Raw genomic sequence first — 22,185 nt, forward strand, 5'->3', positions numbered from 1 at the left:
TATGCACAGCGAATTCCACCACAGATACTCAATTTACTGAACAGATGACATGTTCCACCACAGACACTCTACTTACTGAATGGATGTTCAGCCCTACGCATTTAACTGAAAAATCAGTCTCTCATTGTTAAAGGAGTTCTGATTTGTAGTGTCATGGATAATCATGAACGGGTGTAACTTAAGAAAGACCATCCCTAGCTATTGTACTTATACAGCAGATAGCACTGAGAGCTTCCAATACTAACTGTGTACAGGAAAAATGGAGCTGACGGCCTCCTGTTTAACGGACGCTGGCTCTGCTCCTACTGTGACAACTTGAAATGCCCCCCCTTTCTCACACTGAAAGCGTTCTGGTGGAATTGGGCGCTTTAGCAGATCTGTCAGCAATGAGGCAGACCTGTTTGCTTCTGCCTCGATTACTGTCGATACAAATTAAACTTCTGTCACTGCTGTTCACTGACACAATCATGCAGAGTGAACACCCACACCCATATTCACTGATTCACAGAGAGTAGCACAGTGTTCAGCTCAGCAGACACTACAGCAGAGACAGGAGGGAAAGGAGAGTGTGGTATCTTTTTAACAAGAAGAGTTTCTCTGGCTACAGAGATGGACGTTTGGATGGGACCCTCATGGAATGTAAAAAACATCTTTCAGAAACTACCCTACAATTTCCAGCAAGATCTCCATCCAGCTCAGAGCTGGGTATAGACATGACTTCAAAAATACCTGGCTACGGGTCGCAGAGGGCTGAGATAAACTTTAACCGGCAGCCTGACTATCAGACATCCGTTGCCAGGGTGTTGGGAAACTTTCGGGAATCAAAAGAGTGGCAATGTCCTTAGGTGACCCTGAACACCCAAACTATATGCACCAACCTGGCATTTTATTTCACCTCCTAATTTAATTTCAAAAACCAGTGGGCTGCGATCTCAGAATCCTTCTCCGTGTCGCGGAGTTCCAGAGATAAAACTGCTTCCTTTTCTCCCTGCACCCCCACCCCCCTCTGGAATAGACACAGTGCACTCAAGCAGTAAATTCAAACGGTCTTCGCTGGAAAAAAAAGCTAAAAACACTCCAAGTCGACAATGTGGTGTGAATACCTAAGAATGCAGTGCCTAAGGTCACAGAGTAAAGTCAGGGAACGCTGCATTCTGGGAGTCACACTGTCACCTGCGGTGTTAAATTGTCTGAGGAAATGGGGTCAAGAGCAGACCGGCAAAGTGAATTCATCTCTCTGCGAGGTACCAGAGAGGGGTGTGGTTCCGTTTCCAAACCAGGCATGGATGGACTAAATACTGTGTTGGGAGAGATTATCAGAACACTGATGTTCCTGGTCTATGAATTAGCCATCCCGACCCAAAGTTGCTGATGGTTCAGACAGGCCTGGTCCAGCTGACCCCTCAGGGTGATGAGGGGAACACAAGGGTATTCTCAACAGCTTGCGGTGGGAGGAGCTAATCCATGTTCTGCCCAGTGCCAACAGCATTCCCACAATGCAAAAGAACGCCCCTCGTTTTATACTGAACACAAAACAGTGGCCCTTCCACCTCCGCGGCTGCCAAACCACTGAAACAGAATGAAGTGTGTGGTCTGGCTCACGTGTCAGAGTTTTTTCTTTTTTTAAACTCTGGGCTCTTTGACAGTGTCCTCACAGGATGTGCAAAAGCATTCTGATCTCCCCCTTCATCAGAAATCCCCACAGGAAGCAGCATACTTACATAATTTTGGACCAGATCGGGGTGGTTTCTTTCGATGCCGTCGTCCAAAATGGTGACCACAACGTCTTTCCCGGTGTAGCCCCTCTTCCAAGCCCCGACAATGTTCATGTCCGACTGGCAGTTGTGAATATCATCATTGCAGTGCTGTGGAGAGACAGTGGGAGAGGGTTTTAAGCGAGAAAAAAGGAGGGTGTACACATTTATGCTGTAGACCAAGTATACCTGAACTGTTCCCACTGACCCACGCTATCTGTGGAAATCTGAAGGCGTTCAGATGGCAAACTGATCGTGGCTAGCGGTATGCTTGCCACCCCTGTATATAACAATATGTTCATGGAGCCATTTTGACACTGCATTACTGTGCATACCCTAGCCGGAGTGTGTCTTTCACAGATCTTACACCTAGGCTAGGTGGCACAGACTCCCACAGCCATCTAAAGAAGAGTGGAAACTTACATTCAGGAGAGACTGAAAGTTCACTTGCAGACACTTACTCTTTTTTATATGCATTGCTGGTACATCTTTGCTCAGAGGCCATTTCCTAGCACACTGGCAAATTTAAGCATGGATGTGGGTTTAATTTACGACCCGTATTGATATCATAAAGCAGGAGTATTAAGATTCCTCCCCCATCGCTGTTCCCTGTGCTTTGAAGTGGAAAATTTCAGTCGCCTTCGTTAATGACATACAGGTGAGTAAACTTTTATCGCACTCAGAGCAAAGCATTAGAGGGGTATTTCACTAACCCTGATTGGCCCTGCGCAATATATGCAGATGATGATTTGGCTAAGCATGATTTAGTCCTATACCTAATTGGGCGAAATAGTTAAACCCAGATCATAGTAGACATGGTTCCCCTGAGTCACCCCCCTCCATTAAATCCCTGTTTTATCTGTGATTTAAATGACATTTGGATTTAATTCCATTCATAATGTTTTAAGCAACAGCAGAGGTTAGGAGTATTTGGAAAAACACAAACTCCAGGCAGGTGGAATGAGCTGAGGGCAGAAAGGAAGACGTTAAACTAGGGCAGGTGGGAGACTGAGGGAATAAATATGCAAATTACTGACTTTATTTGTTTTTTTAATCATTGACAGACTGACTTGCTCCTTCTCCCTCAGCCAGCTGGGGCCGGTGGGTTTATTTCAATGACAAACACAGATGCTGCCAATTCCGAAGGAAACATCTATGTGCCACTTGCTTTCATGCACTTTTTTTTTTTTTTGAATTCTGACATCTCGCCCCCCACCCACCCACCAAAGGCCCCTCCCACTGCCGTCTGTTACCCCCTCAATGTTAAATTTCCAGAATGTGTTTGTGTTCTCTGACAAAGCAGACAATCCCTGTCTTTGTGCATATCCTTGGCTACAGTAACGAGGGAAATAATACAGCCGATAAATCTAATTACCACAGAGCTTTATTTACATAAACCCAGGGGAGGGCGAGGATCTACGGCTTTGCCTCGCCCATAGGCCCGCCCCACAGACACACACGCTCACCCGCACACACACGCGCTCCAGAGGAGCTTGAGCAGGTCCCAGCTGTGCCAGCCCTACCACACGTCACAGACTCTGGAATGAAGAGGGCTTTTCCACAAACACTCCAACACACTGGCCCAAATCCTGATGCAATGCGTTTCACTGAAGATGACACGTCATCAGCACAATCATACCAATCACTAAAAAATGTCCAGGTTTACCTGTATGTGCCCAGACCACTGGAAAAATGCTAGTCCTCTGTGCAAGTGTGAACACTTGTGCATGTGTATTTTCACACCAGTTGTGACTAATTTCTTACATGACTACACGTCTTTGATTGTCTTAATGTAGGTCTCTGTTGCATCAACAAAACAGGCTTAGATTTCTTCCTGAATTCAAACCTAAGAACGTGATTCACTTCAATATCCTCAAAACCTCTGCCTATAGAATCTTCTCCTGTTACAGGCTTGGTTGTCGAGGCTTTCGGTTGGCCGTGCAACCCTCACATTGCCAAGGTCCCCGTTCAGATGTGACACACTCACGTGTTATTTATGTAGAGTTCAAACTGTCAACAGCAAGAGACCAAAAAAAAAAAAAAAACAAAAAAAAAAATCGACTTAAGTGTTCTGGCCAAAGTATCGTCCTTATCTAAAAAAAGTTAAAGATTGACAGGTTTCTCTTAACTAGGGGAGAGATTCAGGTTTCCTATCCTGCAAGGGGCTCCAAATCTGCCCTGCTGTGTGTGTGTGCTGAGAACGCCGGCACAAATCAGGGTCTGCCACTTCTAACTCTGGCACCACACACTGTGCTTGGTCTGGTTTTATCGCGCTTGGTGTCCCTGCCAGCGATCAGCTGTAATGAACTGTGGCTGGCAGCGACTCGCGGGGCTTCAGCCTACTCCCTTCATCTTCATTTTGGCCTCTTCGTTTTGCATTCTAAAATTGGATTTTGCATTTCAGAATACGATTTTGCATTCTAAATAAGACTTTGCATTCTAAAATGTTTGACGTCTTCAGTGATGGCTCTGTTGGCTTGCTGTCCCCCATTGCCACATCAACAGCAGGTGTGACTATCTCGCAGGTCAGCATTTCCCCACCAACAAAGGAATTTCCTTTATTGACCCTGTGGGTCTACACCCACTGCATCACTTACGCTAAAGAACATGTTTGGGAACAAGGTGGCAGACAGGGTGTCCAGGAGGGACACCATTTACCTGGAACTGCCCAGACAGACCTGTACTGTGGACACATGAATACCCAGACTACAAAGGTAAAGCATTTCTAAAGGTTGAAAATCCAGCTCTGTCTGGCTCATTTCACCTTGGATAAATTGATCACTGTGTATACAGTTGCAGACACTGCCAACAAAACTTACTGACCCGGTGGAAGAGCCCAAAAACGAACGTTAACACAACCCAATAAATGAGCATTAAGATTTAACAAAAGAGCCCTGCATCACAATGAGGTCAAATACATTTATATTTAGTTGCTTTAGAAGCAATCAGAGTGACTTATGAGTTATCCATATAGATACAAGATAATTCTACACTGGGGAATCAAACCAGCAATCTTTGGGTTATGAGCCCTAGTCCTTACCACTACACTACCTTGCTACTTCTTACAACTGTATCACACGTCTGCCCTGCTCCTTACCACTACACTGCTGCCCTACCTTTAATGAGCCCTTCACAAGGTAGACTTAAATGACAAAAAATGACACACACACCAAATTGAATGCCTCTAATACCACCACCACAAACACTGAATTAAACAGCACGAATGCCACACGCACCAAATCAAACAGCACAAATCCCACATACACTAAATCAGACAGCACTAATGCAACAAGAGGATTCATAATCTGAATTTTAATGTCTTCCCTCCTCTGGCCTCCAGTTTGAATAACACCGCATTCCTGTATTGCAAATATGACCAGACCAAACAACCAGCTTATTTTAAATAATATATTCCATCTAATGAAGCATTTCAGACACGATGAATCTGAAGGGATATGGGATATTTCAATGAATAACATCACATAATTTAACATGCATGTGTGCTTGCACTGAAAATAGCTCTGGCTACATTATTGGGATCTAAAGTTTAAGGTTAGGGTTAGAGTAAGGGTTATGTTAGATGTGGTGTAAGGTTCATATCAGAGTGAGCGTTGGCTTCGTCTCCAAGCAAAGCCTAATAATTAGCATAAACAAATGAGAGAGCAAGCATTCAGTCATATCCAAACGAGGGAGTGGACTGAACTAACTTTTACTGACCCCTGGGAGTGATGTCACCATCTGTAATCTGCTTTTGTGTGAGGGATGCAGATACTTGCACACACAAACACACACACACACACACACACACACACACAAACACACACACACACACACACTCACACTCACACTCCATGGCTCCTGGCAGGGCGCAGAGAGGCTCATTTGCATACTCACGATGTACCACATGCTGGTCCACTTGGCGTCGTTAAAGTAAATGGACTGGGGGCTGCTGGGGGGGGTAGCTTTGTAATCCCTTTTTATCCTGCGCTTCACCACCTGCTGCTCGATCCACTCCACCTGCCGAGGAAGGCCAGAGAGGGCGTCATTCACAGAGAGCCCGCCAAAACCAGCGGAGATCGTCATTCACAGAGACTCTGAGAAGTCCCTAGAGAGAGGGATTCATTGACAGGAAGATCACAAAAACCAGGGGAGGCCATCATTCACAGGAAAACCACAAAAACCAGAAGAGACAGTCATTGACAGATATTCTTAGAAGTCCAGTGAGAGGGGGAGTCATTTAAAGGGAGACTGCAAAAACCAGGGGAGACAGTCACTCATGTACACAAAGAGAAATAAGATTGTGTGCCTACCGATTGGTGCTCTAGTTACTGAATGACCAAGTATTCAGTCTCATTCCTACTCCAAAAGGAAGCAGTTTCGGCTCTGTATAAAAAGGGGTGCTCACTCTGGTCTCATCTGTGAGATGTGAATTTTAATCCAATCAGGCCGCCCCTGTAGCTGGCAGTGTGACAGCAGTCTTGGTGGCTCGCCCTCAGGGCGTTTAAAATGGACTTTCCGAAAGAAACACTTCCAGTCCATGGAGGAGCAGCCCCCCCATCTGACAGAACTAATCAGGTTAACCTCCATGGGCACCCCCATAATCCCCCCTCGTACAGACACATTGTGTGTTGTGACATCAGTCTATATGTAAAAACAGCTCCTGACAGAATTACCCATGCAGACCGCATCTCCAGGTACTCTCTGGACTCTGACTGGCACATTCCTGAGGCAAGGCCACGCCAAGGGAAACAAGGAGACCACTTTGCTCAGTTTGGATTGGACCGTGAAAATGTTTAATACCCAACAACTTTAATTGGTCCAGAGGGAAGGCGAGTGAGAGAGACAGGGCATAAAGGACACACACAGACACGTACACACACACACCTCCTCTCTCTTGGAAACAACTTCTTTTTAGAAGGCTGTGGTCCCAGAATCCTTTGTGCCTGGACACGCTCTGTTAAGTAGCACTGTGTGCCGTCTGTTGATCGTGATCAGGAGAAAAGCCCACCGGCCATGGATCCAGAATTTTCCCAGAAATAATGACTGAGCCCAGTTTCAGGGACATATGGCAGATATAACACTACGCTACTCTCCTCCAGACAGTCGAGGCCTGGACTTCATATCCATTCATAACACGGGGAATCCTCACCATCCTCTCTGCTTTCAGAATGTGCCATCCTCACACACACACACACTCTCCTTCTCTCATGCAACTACATGAGCAGAGAGGGACAGCCAGACTTCCTCAGATGCCAGGTGCATGTCGGCCTCACCTGGGCAAAATGGAGCAGCAGCTCCCACCCAGACATAAATACTGAAATCCACCGATGCAGCCACACAGCAGGATTAAGAGCCAGACGGCACCGCTTAAAGGTCACTGTGCGCCGGCGGGGCTACGCTCTGACACCCCTCAGAAGCCGGAGTCTGCCTGAGCTGATAAGTCACTCCGTGCAAATATCAAAACATCAAAATATGAAAACCCATCAAGGAGTCGGGCGGCCTTTTGTGTTTCTCGCCGTACACCAGGCGCACACATCAAATGCACCGAGCGCCAGAGCGAGCTCGCGACAGGTTTCAAACTCCACTCAAACAGCTGAGTCACATCACCTTCCTGACAGCATCTGGATTCTTTCACTGCAGGGTTACAGGTGTTTCGCTGAGGACAACCATTCCACAGCCTCCACCCACCCCCCCACCCCCCCAACCCTCAACCCAACCTGCTGTTTTTTCAGCGCACTGCTGTTCTAGTCTCTAGTATGAGAGCGATTCACTGTGGGGTTTGTCCACTGGAGTGCCAATGCTCAGACAGCCTTATGCACAATGCACTCTCATAACATACTTCAAAGTCTGCTGCCAGGCTCATTAATAAAGTCTGCTGAACATTCCTCATAAATCATATATTTTGCCGCGGCTTCCAGCATTTCTGGACTTCATCAAAAATCTCCCAGTCATCAAATATTAAAGCGGCCGTAAATGCTGCTGGAGACGAGCAGGGCACCAGTGAGTTAGTGAACGTTACTGGCTATTATTATTGCATATGTCCAATTCATTCAATCTGTCTTCACCAAGACAAAAAAAAAAATCCCAGCCAAACCGGCCCCTTAGTAAATTGTCTTTGTACAAATGAAACATGAGTGTCCTCACAAATCACAGGGTACGGAGTAAATCACGCAATCCTGTTGTGAAGATAGAGCTCCTCTGGAAGGAAAAAAAAAATCAATACTAATGACTTTAATTGCCATCGATCTCAAGAGTGACATTTCTAAAATAACGAGGGCTGTGAACGTCTGATTCCACATTCACTATTAAATTTCATTTCTGTGTCATCGTTAATTAGAGTTTCTTAAGCAGGAGGCTTTGGCAGGCCAATAATAACATCAGCTCTCAGGTTGTCAGCTACCTCAGAGACTGACATAAGCCCCAGGGAATTACACATATATAAGTAATAAAAAGGCATTTGAAGTTTTCGATTTACAAAATTAAAATGGATTAACTTTGCAGTCATTTATGTTAAATATTAAAACGCAGAGAGCAGAAATGATTAATTGCATTACATCATTAAGCTTGAGTGACGGTGCGAGCGATTACCAAGAACTTTGCTTTCATATTCCAGCTTTAATAAACCAAAAAGAGCCGAGCAACATCACATCCTGCCTTAAAAAGCTCTTAGAGACAGAGTTTAAAGACATGCATGTGGAGAGGCCCTAACAGCGACAGGGAAGGGAAGACATCGAGATTTTTCCAGCTGGAACTGAACGCTTGTCATCCAGGATCAAAGTTCATTGGGAAGATCAAAGTTTTGCAATGGTATGGCTGTGCCCGCGCTCCCATGCACGCTCTTGTCCTGTGCACGCTCGGACTGCTGCTCTCATCCAATGCAGCGCAAAGACATCAAAAACAACAGCAGGACCGCTTGCCTGAAATCAAAACCTCACCGTCCAACAATCAAAGCATATGGGATTCTGTAGGATCTGCTTTAAGCCAGACAGGGCTTAAACTCTGTGCCAAACTGTGCTACGCCAGCTCCGCCTCCCCACACAGACACCAATCACATCGACTGGCAGAGGGGCCAAACTGTAGTGAAGGCGAGTCGGTGGGCTCACACAGATTCTTGCGTCCTTCTCTTTTGGACTGGTGGCTGTCGCAGACAAACACTCAGACTGATGCTGCTGGAAACTGGCCTGTCTGCATGCAGCATCTCTTTCAGTATACTACAAAAGTAGCCCTTTGAAAAATGTGTGCATAGATTACCATACACTTTCCAATGACATTAAAGAGTGTTAAAGAGTGGCTGTGCATTTAAAACAAGGGGAAATAAACAATGTAGAAGGAGATACTGTATATTTGAAATGTATCAGTTCATAAACTGATCTGTTTTAGAGCCAGCTTGTTAGCCAGGTAAAATGCGTGCACTGCTATAGTGATTAACTGCAGAACCTTTCAATGCTAAAATGATGATGTATGACGGTGAAAATTAAAAACGCATTACATTTATAAAAAATGTACACCGACTTTTTTGCCTATACACTCACATTTAAAAAGTGAGTTTTATTAGGTCAAAGTCACACGCTCGGCTGTACTTCCCGGCACCTGTGTAAGGGAGGCCACGATGGAACAGAACTGAGGGTGTGGAATGCTGGAGCTCAGAGAGGATACCACCGGCACACTGCGGCAGGTTCTGGAATGACAGAGGTCTGAGAGGCAGGAGAGGCAACCCGGCGGCAGAGCAGAGCCGCGGCTAGAGCTTTGGGGTCTTCACTGGTGTGTCACCGGCAGTGTACCTTGGAGCACGGCACGTTCTCTCAATTACTCCATCGAAAAAAGAAATATAAATAAGTAATGGGCACGATCACGCTTGAATACAAATAAGAGCCGCGTAAATGGACTGGGGAATGAAGCAAGGTGTCGTATTGCCAGTACTGAAAGATGATCTGACCGAGTTAATATAGCTACAATGCATCAGAAAGGGCACACACAGAGATAAAGATTGCGATTGTTCTGAGCTGATGTGTTGGGCCTCCTCAGCTCTGTATGGACGCGCACCACTGTAATTCCTCAGTCCACCCAACCGTGCCACAGATTTATATGCAATCATCCATCCTGTTCTTTTTAAGCCCGTTTCATATGGGAGGGTTTGGGGTGAAGATAGTCTGCTCATAGCTGTGCATGTCTCATTCAGTATCATTCATTTGTGTGGTCTACTGATACAGACTGCAGGGGACAGGCATTTAAACTACCCCAGAGTCATCCCTGCAGGTGATCATAACTACCCCAGAGCTACTCCTGCTAGTGATAATAACTGCCCCAGAGTCACTCCTGTGGGCAAATGGAGGTCATACCTCTATCTTACATTCCACAGGGCTGGGAATTATGACTGAGACAGGGAAGAAAATCAGAGTTATATCCACCCCACAGACACTCAAATGAGGGACTGAGTGTGGAAATTAGCACTCCAATCCTCTAAGGCAGCCTATCTACAATACACACACCCCTGCAGACACAACTCATTTGGGTTGAAAGGACAATGTGTGATGATTTGCCCACGAAAAATAGTTTAAACTGGATTTTTCCCCATATTAAATTTCACAAATGCAACAACTTGTGAGGATTCATTCCTCAGTTGATTGCTATGGAAGTTGACGGTTATATCATGTTTCTTGCAACTACATGAATACATCTCATCACGAACAACCTTCACATGGTGTGAAGATAATGGTGTAAACGTGGGGTGTAAACCCATGTTAAGGTCACTGCAATTGGGCCAGAGTGGCTTAGACATTGTAAAAACACACATTGTTGCCATCTTCTTCCTCTCTGCTCTCACTATACCCTGAGTCTCAGACTAACATACACACTAAGCCCATCTTTTTAATCGATCATTTTTATTGGTGATTTAACATTTTGATATAAATGATTTATGTAACACAGCAATGTAAATTCGTTGGCCTACATGCCTACATGTCACCACACCACATTTATACATATACCTATGAAGATAAATACATATATCCATGTACACACACACAGGCCTACACACACATACACACACTATTATGAAACAGGTAGGAAAATATATGAACAAATAGAAAAAATATAAATATTCACTTACCAGGTACAGTAAGAGTATTTTGCAATAAATTTCACATGCTCTACAGCAATTGACCAACGTTGTAATATTGCTGGTTTAGCACTGTGAATTTTAGCTGTGGATCTAATGACAAAATATCTACAAAGTAAAGCAATCACTATCTCCTGAGGCTAATCACAGGTTCCAACCAAGCTTTTAGGATGGCTTTTTTGCCTGCATTCAGAGCTGCAAAGGGGACATGCCTCTCTTGAAAAGTAAACATTAAGTTTGAGTCATCCTCTAATAGAAAGAGTGAAGTTAGCATTGGTGCCCGTTTATGCAGAGGGTCTGATAGGTTTGATCCTACATATTGCTATACATGGTTTACTACTGGGAATTCCCAGAACATGTGCATGATGGATCCTACAGCACTGTGTCCTCTGTGAGTTTCATTTCACACCACCTTTAAGGGGTGCAATAAAACCTATGGGTCAATTCATAATGGATGAGTTGATGGGCTCAGCTCAAAAGAAAATGTCACCACAAATCTACTCCCAACCCAGCTCAAAACCTGTCCCCTTAAATTCTCTCTCCCACACAGCCACTAAGGCAATGATCTTGAACTTACTATAGAGAGCCAAAGCTAACCTGGTACCTATGGTTGGGGAAAGTCATTTGATTAATGGATGTGTAGGAGTTCAGAATTACAGGGTACACCACAGGTACACTGAGCCCACCTGAAGGCAGCAAATCATGAAGCACAGTCAACACACCCTCAGAGCTTATGCTCAAGACCAGGTGTGGAAACACACACAGCCAATCAGACTTTCTTCATGAGTCAGGTACATGTGTGGTTCTGTGGCAGGTCTACATATGGGTCAGGGGAGAGAGAGGGAGAGAGAGAGAGAGAAAGCCAAGATTTCAGGCCGAATTATGCATGCAAAGTGCGAGTGCAGAGCTGAAGTCCGTTATGAGCTGTTAATACTGTTCTACCCCTGCAATCTTTACCTTACATATCACACCCTCTCCTTTCGTGGAACATTTGGAAATTGTGCATATAGTTGCTTTCCAGTTTTTCCTCGAGGGATTGAGTCAACACCAGTCCAGGGGTGTTGGGGGGGGGGGGGGGGGGGGGGTCATCTACTTGCACAGCACACCTTCCTGGCAGTATCATCATTTCCATGATAACAGATTTAGAATTATTACCATCTATTCATTTAGGAGACTTTTATCCAACACATTTACATTTTTACTCCTCTATACTCAGGGATATTTACAAAGCCTGGTTAAATTCCTGGTGAGATGTAGAACAGAAATGCCCCAGCTGGGACCTGAATGTGCACATCTCTGTACCATTACAGGCCCAGTGGTTATAGTATTACACTCCACAGCAAAAAAATATGCTATGCTTTACTCCACGGTGCTATACCATACCACACTATAGTCCCAGCTGCTGATATGTTGTACAGCACGACCTTACAAGGGAACAATTTCACTTGAGCTGGAACAAACACGTCGTCCTTAAAACCCCCTCATGGAAGAAAAAAAAAATTTAAAAATGGAGTTCTCTCTAAACTGACCCAGAATTTGTATTTTGCAAGTGTAACAAAAGTGAAAGCATCACCCCTGCAAGACAGATTCTAACCTCTGTTCTCAACCCACAACTAAAATCTAATGACCAGTAATGCCACCATTTGAGCTAAAGGTAATTTATCACAGCCTCCATTGGCAACAGCGCTAGCTAGCCAAATCTCATGGAGCGACATCACAGCTGAAACTGCTCTGCTACCTCCTATCCGACTGGCTTTATGCAAGATTCACATAAGCTACAAATTTCAGCTCTGTTACACAAGATAGCTAACACCATGAAAAATGAATCTTCACCCTTAAGACAGCTACAGAATCTTACCTGCATGCAAAATGTGGGTTTCAGCTATATCTTCTGACCAAGCAGTCAGAAAAGAGATCCTATAACACACCTTTGGCAAAACTGCTTTTTTGAGGGATTGTGCTGAAGACATTAACCTCTGCAAAACACAACCTGAGTAATGGAGATGAGCTGAAAGCTTCATTAGAAAAAGCAGATATGCACCATTAATATTCATAAAGCACACTAGCTGGTGTCCCCTACTGCAGAGACAGGTGAGATCATGTGCTTGCTTTGCTTGCTTTTAATTTCTCCATCTATTCAGTTTTTGTTACAAAGAATTGATACTCTGAACATACATCTGGCAAGCTAGACATCTACATCTCTCTTAATCTAGTTAAAAAGCCAACAAATCAACACACAGTAATGAGTTGGATTAATATTTTGAGGAGAAACTCCCAATGAATATACAGTGTAAATCTGATGCTTTTAGTTTGCAACCAAACCACCGGCTAACAACTTGTATACAGTAAATCAGTACAAGAATGTTAAATCATGCTTGTTACAATATATGCCAGACGTCTGCACCACAGACATCTGCGGCTTTATTCCTCTGTCATTTTTCTGCACAATTATTTTTCTGCACAATTAAAGTGTTGTTAATTATGGCATGCAAACCCCTAACAGGAAGCTGGACATATGGCAGAGAAAGACTAACAGCTAAGCCCAATACATACCCAGTATACTCTATATATGCAATATACCCAATATACACAAGTCTGATTACAGCCATATTCTAATTCATTAAGCCGTATCCTCCTACTGACTTTTACAGAAATGGTCATCAAAGGGCAGTTCAATACTTCAGACTTATCAACACAAGCTCTTTGTTTATCCTACTACTTTCTTTAATAAAGCAAATCTCCACAGAGACGGTCCATAAGGGTGTTTTTCATATCATTGGAGGGGACACATGGTCGCTAGTTTTGAAGTTCTGGCCCTCAACCTCTCAGTACTGAGAGAAAGCGTCTTTAAAGCTCATTTCCACCTCTAAGACTCAGCTTCTGCACGCTCTTCAGAAGCAAGAGCCAGCCATACGTTTCTGTGTGTGCATTAACTCCTAATCACTCCAGTAATCCACAGAGACAGTCGTTTTGCAAACACTCCACAATTCTGGAGCTCAGGGAGCTCGGCAGGCACAGAATATTGGGGAGTTTTGCAATTTCCTGCAGATGAAAAGTAAAGACTGAAAAACAGCACAGGCGAGTTCCTGAAAAAAGTCAAATCCTGCAGAAGCAGGCTGCCAAGTGAAGGCACAGGGCACACAGCTACCAGACAAACCCACACAGAGAGGACAGGGGAAGAGCTGAGACTCTACTCAGGCACTGCAGAGTTAAGCTCAACGTCCTTAAAGGCTGAAGAACTTTCAGGGCAATGGAAGCCAAGTTTTTTTTTATATATAAATCCTCTTTAAGAAGCCATAAAGTGTTCGCTCCTTCCCCATAACCGCCACTGTGGTTCAAAATGCAACCTGCAAACTTTCCAGACAAACACAGGGCCAAGACCATTTCCAGACTGTGGCCAGAAAAGGCCAAAGCAGATCCACTGCTACAGCTCCCTCTACAGTTCCCCTTGGGTGACCCCACATGGATGAGAAGGACATGTGCTAGGCAACCACTACTTACCATATTGCTTTCCACTACAGATATTCCCTCAATTTACATTAAATTACATTTAAACGCTCTGGATCACAGACTCTCTGATCCAGAGTGACTTAAAATGCAAAGGTAGAAGAAAAGGTTCATCTAGTAAGGTCACATTAAACAGCACATACAGAGTACCACAGACCACATCTGAACATGTGCGTTAAAGCCCAGGGCCATCCTGTCCTACATTTATACCACAAACACAATAAAACCCTACAATAATACACAAGAGGAGAAAACGTTTAAATGTCATGTCTGCCAATGTCTCCGCTGACCTGATGGCTGTTCAATCTCCATCTTTCCCTGTGAGGAGAGACAGGAAGCAGAAAGGAAATAGAGAGCCAAGGCCTCCTCAGCCTCTCTGTGGTTCAGCAGTACCAGCTGTCAGCCCACTGATTATTATCCTAATCATTCATTCGGCTGGGAGGTACTAATCTATATTCCAAGGTGCAATTGTGAAGTCAGGGAAAAATCATAAGCATACGCATTTTGTCACCATTTTCCCCCAAAAGGCAGATGTTCAAAAGAAGATTGACCAATAGGTTTCAATGCCCTGCCGTGCTGAATAAGAATTGGTTTACATCAGGACTACAGGACAGCACCGTGAGCGACAAGTGAGGTTTCATGAACCCCATCATGGACAGAACTATTGAGCACTACCAATCAAAAAAAACTTTGGATCTCCACAGGACAAAACCTGTAATGGCAAACCGTTATGGGTTGTTCTTATTCTTGTGCTAGAAGTCGCTCTTGATAAGAACATCTACTCAACAAATGTTATTTAATGTACGTAAACAGGCACACGCCAGCCAATGTTCAGCCAGTGAGGTAAGGTCCTCCCTCCATGACACAGCAGGAGACGGTGCTAAAAACATGACATCCAGAATATTTATGGCAGCATGGGTGTGGCAGGTTAAATTTATGTTCAAGAGGACAAGAGATGAGTCAACGTCTTCTAAAGAAGAAACACAGTTTGACTGCATGGCTTAACTGGAGGCAATAGGGCCGAAGGTCTACACTGCTGACAGAGGCGTTACAATACTACCAAGGAAACATCTCACAATCACCGGTTCCTGAGAGACACTCCCAGAAAGTGGTTAGCTTGACTCATCGCTACTTTCAGCCTCAGTGTGAATTATAAAAAATACATCAGTTAAGCATGCATGTAATTTTACTTCTCTTGAGTGCAATAATACGCAAAATCGGAAGAGTCTGTACATCATTAAGAAGAACCTACAAACAAAATCCACATGAAAAGAGTCAGATGAAAAGGGATCTTCAGCACAGTATGAGAGGAGCCATACCATCCACACTGTCTGGATAATATAGGCAACATCTTCATTACTTGTTAGGAATATTATTGATAAGTACAGAGCCACAGCTGCCATTGACAGCGCAGTGTGCTGCAGCATGAGGGAGCAGGGCCCTGAAGCCGAAGGCTACCAGTATCAAACAAAAACAACGACAGACAAATGGAGGCAGCAGAACATGGAGCATTAAGTGAAGCTCCTCCCCTGGGTGAGGACCTCCGTAAAGCTAACATAATCGGGGGCGATTCCCAGGCTCATGCGAGGGTTTATCCAGAGATCTGGGAGAAGAGATCGCCTCTTCCGTTCTCCCCCCCACACCCGTGTGCTCGCCTGTCTCTCCAGGCGCTAATCTTCCCGTCCAGCTGGCACCGATTTCACAGAGCCACCGCGTGCCACCGCGCCACCTGCGAGGGGTATGGTGGGGGCGGGGGGGAGAAACATTCCCACAGCCTCACACGAAAAGCAGCCTCTGTCTCTGCCTCACACACACTCTCTTTATTACTCACACCCTCTCCTTCTCTCTCTCCCTCATTCATAGCCTCTCTCTGTCTAACTCTCCTTAAGGGTTCCTACCAAGGCAGGGTAGACACTGGTGAATGTCTCAATAAAACATGAGCCCAAACAGGCTGATCCCATAGAAGAGAAAATGTCTCAAGGGAAACAGGAGCGATTGTGGAGCACACCCAACCTAACCCATCGTTCAAATGAATGCTCCTCTTCCCCGTCCATAAGGTGTGTAAAAAAAAAAAAATTCTCTCGGCATGGAAGACATGTCGTGGTCACCTTTCAGTAAAATCTTGCTGGAGTTTACCTTCAAACTGTATTTAGAGAGAGGGAGAGAAGGAGAGAGCAAGAGAAAGAAAGAGAGAGGGACAGAGTGAGAACTTGAGAGAGAGAGAATGAGAGCTGGAGAGAAAAAGGACATGGCTAGCTCATTAAATAGTGAGCAGCACACTGTTAGGTGTCCAGTGTCTCATCAATAATCCAGGTGTGTCTCAGTGACTGCAGAGCTAGGGGACCTGGATCCTCTTACCTTTGGTTCCATTGATATAAAGCTGTGGTGGCCACGGCTGGACAGGATCGACCTCTTTATCGTCCGGCTGTGGAAGAAATGGTAGTAGTCCTTCAAATCGCCGATCTGCAGGAAAAAAGAGGAAGCACACAGAAGCTGAGAGCCACACCTTTAAACTACACACCTCCACAGGCCTCATCTCCCATGGCCTGCATAAATTATGCACCCACTGGTGAAGTCACTCAGATGAAAATGTTACCTTAGATCCCTGATCGGTTTACGAGCACAGGAAACACGAGAAGATGGCGACTGGCTGGGACAGTGCCTAGCCCTCCAGTCCAGCGAGCATCACCAAACAACGATCACCATCATGCACTGCTCCACCTTTCCTCAAACGGCACATCGGAGGTACAGCTCCACACAGCTTTAGGAATGCTTAAAAACTGAACAGCACAGCCAGTGTAAAGGGCACTGTTGTTCATTGACAAATGCAATCTGATTATTATGTTGGAATATGTATAACAATGTCTGTGAGCTTCACGAGTGGATGAAAATGGATAAACTGAATTATTCACTTTAGGGATGGGATTGTTTGATTACACTTTATATTTAAGCAAACGAAAGTGGTGTGAACCAGCACAGCCCCTGGCTGAGTGTGACCCAATCAGCTGACCCCAGTGGCCCACAGTTAGCACCAGCGTAATTCAGCTGAATCATTTCTGCAATGTAATCACTTTCGGTTGCTACAAAGCATACTGCACTTCAAGGGCTGTCAGAACCATTAACCTATTTTTATGACACCAAGGTCAGAGTAACAAAACTGACATGGCCCTGGTATTTAAAGAGACACAGGTTTGTTTAAGAGCGCACACATCTGTGCGTGACCCTTCACCTCCAACTGGCAGGAGTCGTGGTCCATTTTGGCAATCACACTTGCATATAAATACCAATACAAAAAAGTCCTGCCCGTCCTGGCGGAGAGGATGACTGTGACTGCAAGTACCTCAGCTGGATCTATAGAGTCTGTGCCATATCCATCTGGGTGGGGTTGCAGAGAGCACTGTAATAAGGTGCCCTCCATGTTGCGCTGCTAGTGCTGGATCATCGCTGGCCACACCCCTTTCATGTATACTCATAATGAGGCTGCAAATCAGAGCACCTGGAGCTCCAGCAACAGCAGAAATGGATTCAACCTTTAGCACACAGAGGCTAAATATCTGTCCAATAAATAGAGTATCTGTGGTCCTAGCCCCAACCTATTTTCTCACTTAGGGGGCAAGCCCTCTCAAAGCAGCTCCCTACCCGTCAGAAGAAAAAGCTCCTGGGGGGGTTCTGTTATCTTAATTTCATGGCAATCAATTTTTCCACCAATTCTTCATTGTCATTTCAAATCCATAAACCAAAGAGACCTTTGACTTTCTCATGGTAAATTATTAATCTCAGCCTTAGAAATTATTATATTCTTCAGAACACTCTGAGAGCACCTAAAGCAGGCAACAACATTGTTGTGTACGAACGCCTGATTTTCTAAAAATAATTACATTCTGTAGGAACCATTTGTCCCCTCTTTTTTGTGATCTATGTGATTTGTACTTATCCTGTGCACCAACAGCAAATTACACTTGGCAGTGGGTCAAAGGTCAAATGAGAAGACTGCAGAGAAATCACCCTGCGGGAAACTTTTTCTCAACAAGTTGACACAAGCAGGAAGTGAAGGAATCCCTTTTCCATTAAGTGTCAAATTACAAGCAGGGAAATATTCAGATGTAAATCACACGGGGGCTAGCACTTCACATGGAGAAAAGACTGGGGTTGCTCAATTCAATCCTACAGAGATCCACGTTCCAATCTGAATATGTGACTGAAATGTTTAAAGCTTACTTAGATTTATTCAAACCCCATCTCACACTACATGCTCATTCACTCATCCTAAAGATCACCAACACTTGACAGTTTCAACAAAAGTGATCCCAAATATTTCTGTTCAATGTAATCAAACCCATTCAAAGAAGACAAAAACTGACTGACCGCTGCTTTTGGTTAGAGTGTAAAACACTACAAGTTTTCACTTTCCATTTTTTATTTTTATGTTAGCAACATTCTCTAGAAACTCTGCATTTTAACCTTGTTTGCTAGGACTTTTTGTTATGTTGCTAGGCAACTGATTGGTTGACCTAGATATGTTGTCAGGGGCACACATGTAGCCCGGATGTAAATGTACTGGTATACACTTCTGCATAACGTATGGCAGTCATCCACATGCAAGGCTAGGAGAGAGCCAGGTCAACAGCAGATCTCACAACTGTAGAACATGTGGCCTACTCCAAGCCACAAATGAGCTTTTAACCAACCAAATGATTAAAAAAATAATAATCAAAAGCTTGATAGTGGAGTATCGGATTTGTTAAAACACCAGTGAAACCTCAGCGGAAATCCACCCCCGTACCAGCCAACAGCATAAGTCTGTTTTCAGAGAATGTCCTGCGAGACACCTTCTCACATAGGGGGCGCTCTCTCACAAGGAGGCAATGAGAGCCAGCACAGCCCCTCACACTTTTAATGCCGACGGTTATGAGTGTGGCAGGTCAACAAGCATTTAATCTTCACACAATTCTGTTCATTTCATTTAAAAAAATTCAAAATCTTATGAATCTTCGTTTGACAGCTTCATGCACGCCCACCCCTCCTGGATGGACAGCACAGCTAGAGAAGACCGTCTCAGTTTCCTTTCACACAGAGATGGAAAAGCTGCTCTCATTCATCTCTCTCTCTCGCTCTCTCTCTCACACACACACACACACACGCAAGCACGCACACACACTATACACACATACATGCGCGTGTGCACACGCGCGCACACACACAAGCACGCACATGCACACACACACGCACACACACACGGAAGGCCAGGCCATGTGTTAGAACAGCAGGACTCCTGGAGCATATGTGGACCATGCACTTTGCGTCAGATGGCATGTGGTCGGGCAATACGGCTCCCTCGCCGCCTTACTTTCCACACACACACACACACACACACACACACACACACACACAGAGGTAAAGGAGCAGGAGACATCTGTTATACATTCCGTTTTCACACTGAGACCAAAACAGGACCTCCACAGCCGGACCAACAGGATTATGATATCGAAGCCAGAGCCAAATAATGTGATGAAAAACTCTAGTTCAGCCGTGGTGTTAGCGCCAACATCGCAGCCCTTGGCCTGCGAGAAGGTGATATCATCACCATCGCCACCGTCATCTTCGGTAACCATGTGCACAGGAAGGAGATTAGCGTGACTGGACCCACCAAGCAATATCAAAAAGATACCACCTGTCAGACGGCCAAGTCCTATGATGCGTTTCACCCGTGCTGAAGACAGGAGAGGCAGGCAGAGCTGCTCTCCGGTGCCATCACCTCAAACTTCAACTTTAACTCAGGGGCGTCTGTAGACGTGGGTGGTATTCCACCGCGTAGGCCCCTTTGTACACATCTCGCGGCCTGCTGTTACTACGTTCGGAGAAGAACTGAATGAGAGTCCGGAGTGCATGACCTCCTTCAGTGGTACATATTCTTAATTTTTTTCCCTTCGATTTATGGTGAGCTAAAGGTATACAGAAACCGTCTGAAATACAGTGTTTTGTAGACAAAGAATCGTGGTATTCGTGTGACATCCCTAGTGTCCCATAGTTAGGATATTACTGAAGTGCAAAATCGTATGTTCAGTAACGAAAATGACCGGTTCTCGTTATCATAGCAGAAGTAATGTTTTATTAGCAGTACTGTTAATTTCATATGATTTCAGCGGAACTCCATCAAATGTTCTGTTCTGAAATCAGCCGTGGTGTAAAATTCTTTAAATTTACGCGATATCAGGCATGAATTAACAATGAGCTATGGTTCATTATTGCTAACCCATGAAATTCAGTCGTTTCCTTCCAAAAACCATAACGTGCATTGGCCACCCCAACCAGACTTCAACGGCTTCTATGTATGAGGAGTAGCTGCTAATCTTTAAAAAGAACATTTGCTACAGTTATTAGAATGCTATTCCACATTCCATTTTATGGCCATAGATAAAATGCAAGTGTTTCCTGAGTGGACACCTGTTGTTTCCGAAGCTGGACTCGCACCTCTTCCGAGTTAGATACACATTAAAATTAATGCAGCCGATCAAAAATAAGTGAGACGTTTCGTGGATCACTGAAAACGATCTACACCGGCATGTTTTCCGGGACTTTCGATAAAGCGCGTGGGAATTTAAACCGTTCTCAGAGAACGTTATTTTTTGTGATTTTATACTTTTTCGAACGAGTAAGCTAGCCCAGCAGCGACATGTTTAAAATCCAATCACCCACTGTCAACAGAAGCAAAAGATCAATACCGGGGGAAAGTTAGCGAATGCGGATCTTCTACTGGAATGCAACACGTTTGCAAGTGAACTTTTAGATGAAACTGAATAAAGCCTTACCTGTCCCATGTTTTTATAGCCATATTTGCTTGCTATCCTGTCAGCAAATTCGGGACCCCCAGCTATCCGCACAGCCCAGTGGTTGGTGTAAATCCGAGCTTTGCACAGAGGCAGCATTAGACCAAGCCACAACGCCAGGACGTACATAAACCCTGTCCTCAAAGCGATGTTCCAAATCATCTTTTGCAGACGCTGTGAGGCTTCCTCTAACAGTCCTCTTTCCCCACCTCCTGTTAGGCAAACAACCAAACTTCTTCTCGCCGCAGAGCAAGATTCTCATAGACCCTTTCTTTTAATCTTCAAACACACACAGAAAGCACACAGTCTCAAAGTATTATGCCGTTAAACGGTTCTTATCTGCGTTTTCTGCGCCCCGTGCATGGATAGCTTGGAGTTCTTTTCAGTCTCCGCCGTGCTCGGTCTCGCGGAGAGGGTAAATGTTTGCCGATCTCTGATCCGTCTGTTTCCCCGCGACTGGGATCTCTGCCTTCTCTTCCCTTTAAAGTGGGGAAATGGCTACAGCGCCTCCTCCCAAATAACTAGCAACACTCCGGAGAGAGTAGAAACAACTAACAGCGGAGTTCCTCGGCGCTCCTCAGGGTCTTAGAGAGACACCTTGTTTGCGCTCGTGTTTTTGAGCAATACTCAATACTCAATTTTCAAATAGTGGTTAAACTGCGTGTTTAAATGGCGTGTGATTATATATGATATATCATATATTCTACGCGCTTATGGAATGGAATGTAACGATGACGGAAAGTCAGTCTTACAATGTTTGATATAGACCACATGTTGTAAGAAAGACTTTCTGATAACGAATTATGTCATGCTATTTTATTAGTCAGACGTACTTCTAATACAACTGCAAATCAAATCAAATACAACTGCAAATCAAATAATTAATCATGATTAAGATATATTGCTGACATATTGCTAATATAATTCCCTCACTGTCATTTCACACGAATGGTGCATTGGTTAGGAGGGTCTATTTTAT

At 44.6% G+C, this 22,185-nt stretch overlaps 1 protein-coding gene across 1 annotated transcript in view; it reads right to left on the reverse strand.

Moving 5' to 3' along the window:
• pcsk5b (proprotein convertase subtilisin/kexin type 5b) overlaps positions 1–21,708 on the reverse strand; it is a 51,625-nt gene extending 29,917 nt beyond the window's left edge. The window contains exons 1-4 of the mRNA XM_036526355.1: positions 21,189–21,708; positions 16,738–16,842; positions 5,649–5,771; positions 1,722–1,865 (exon numbers count right to left, since the gene is read on the reverse strand). Of these exons, the coding sequence (XP_036382248.1) occupies positions 1,722–1,865; positions 5,649–5,771; positions 16,738–16,842; positions 21,189–21,368 (552 nt within the window). The 5' untranslated portion in view covers positions 21,369–21,708. The remainder of the gene's footprint in view (positions 1–1,721; positions 1,866–5,648; positions 5,772–16,737; positions 16,843–21,188) is intronic.
• Between the last annotated feature and the right edge of the window lie 477 nt (positions 21,709–22,185).

This window comes from Megalops cyprinoides, chromosome 4 (genome assembly GCF_013368585.1).
Source record: "Megalops cyprinoides isolate fMegCyp1 chromosome 4, fMegCyp1.pri, whole genome shotgun sequence".
NCBI lineage: Eukaryota > Metazoa > Chordata > Actinopteri > Elopiformes > Megalopidae > Megalops > Megalops cyprinoides.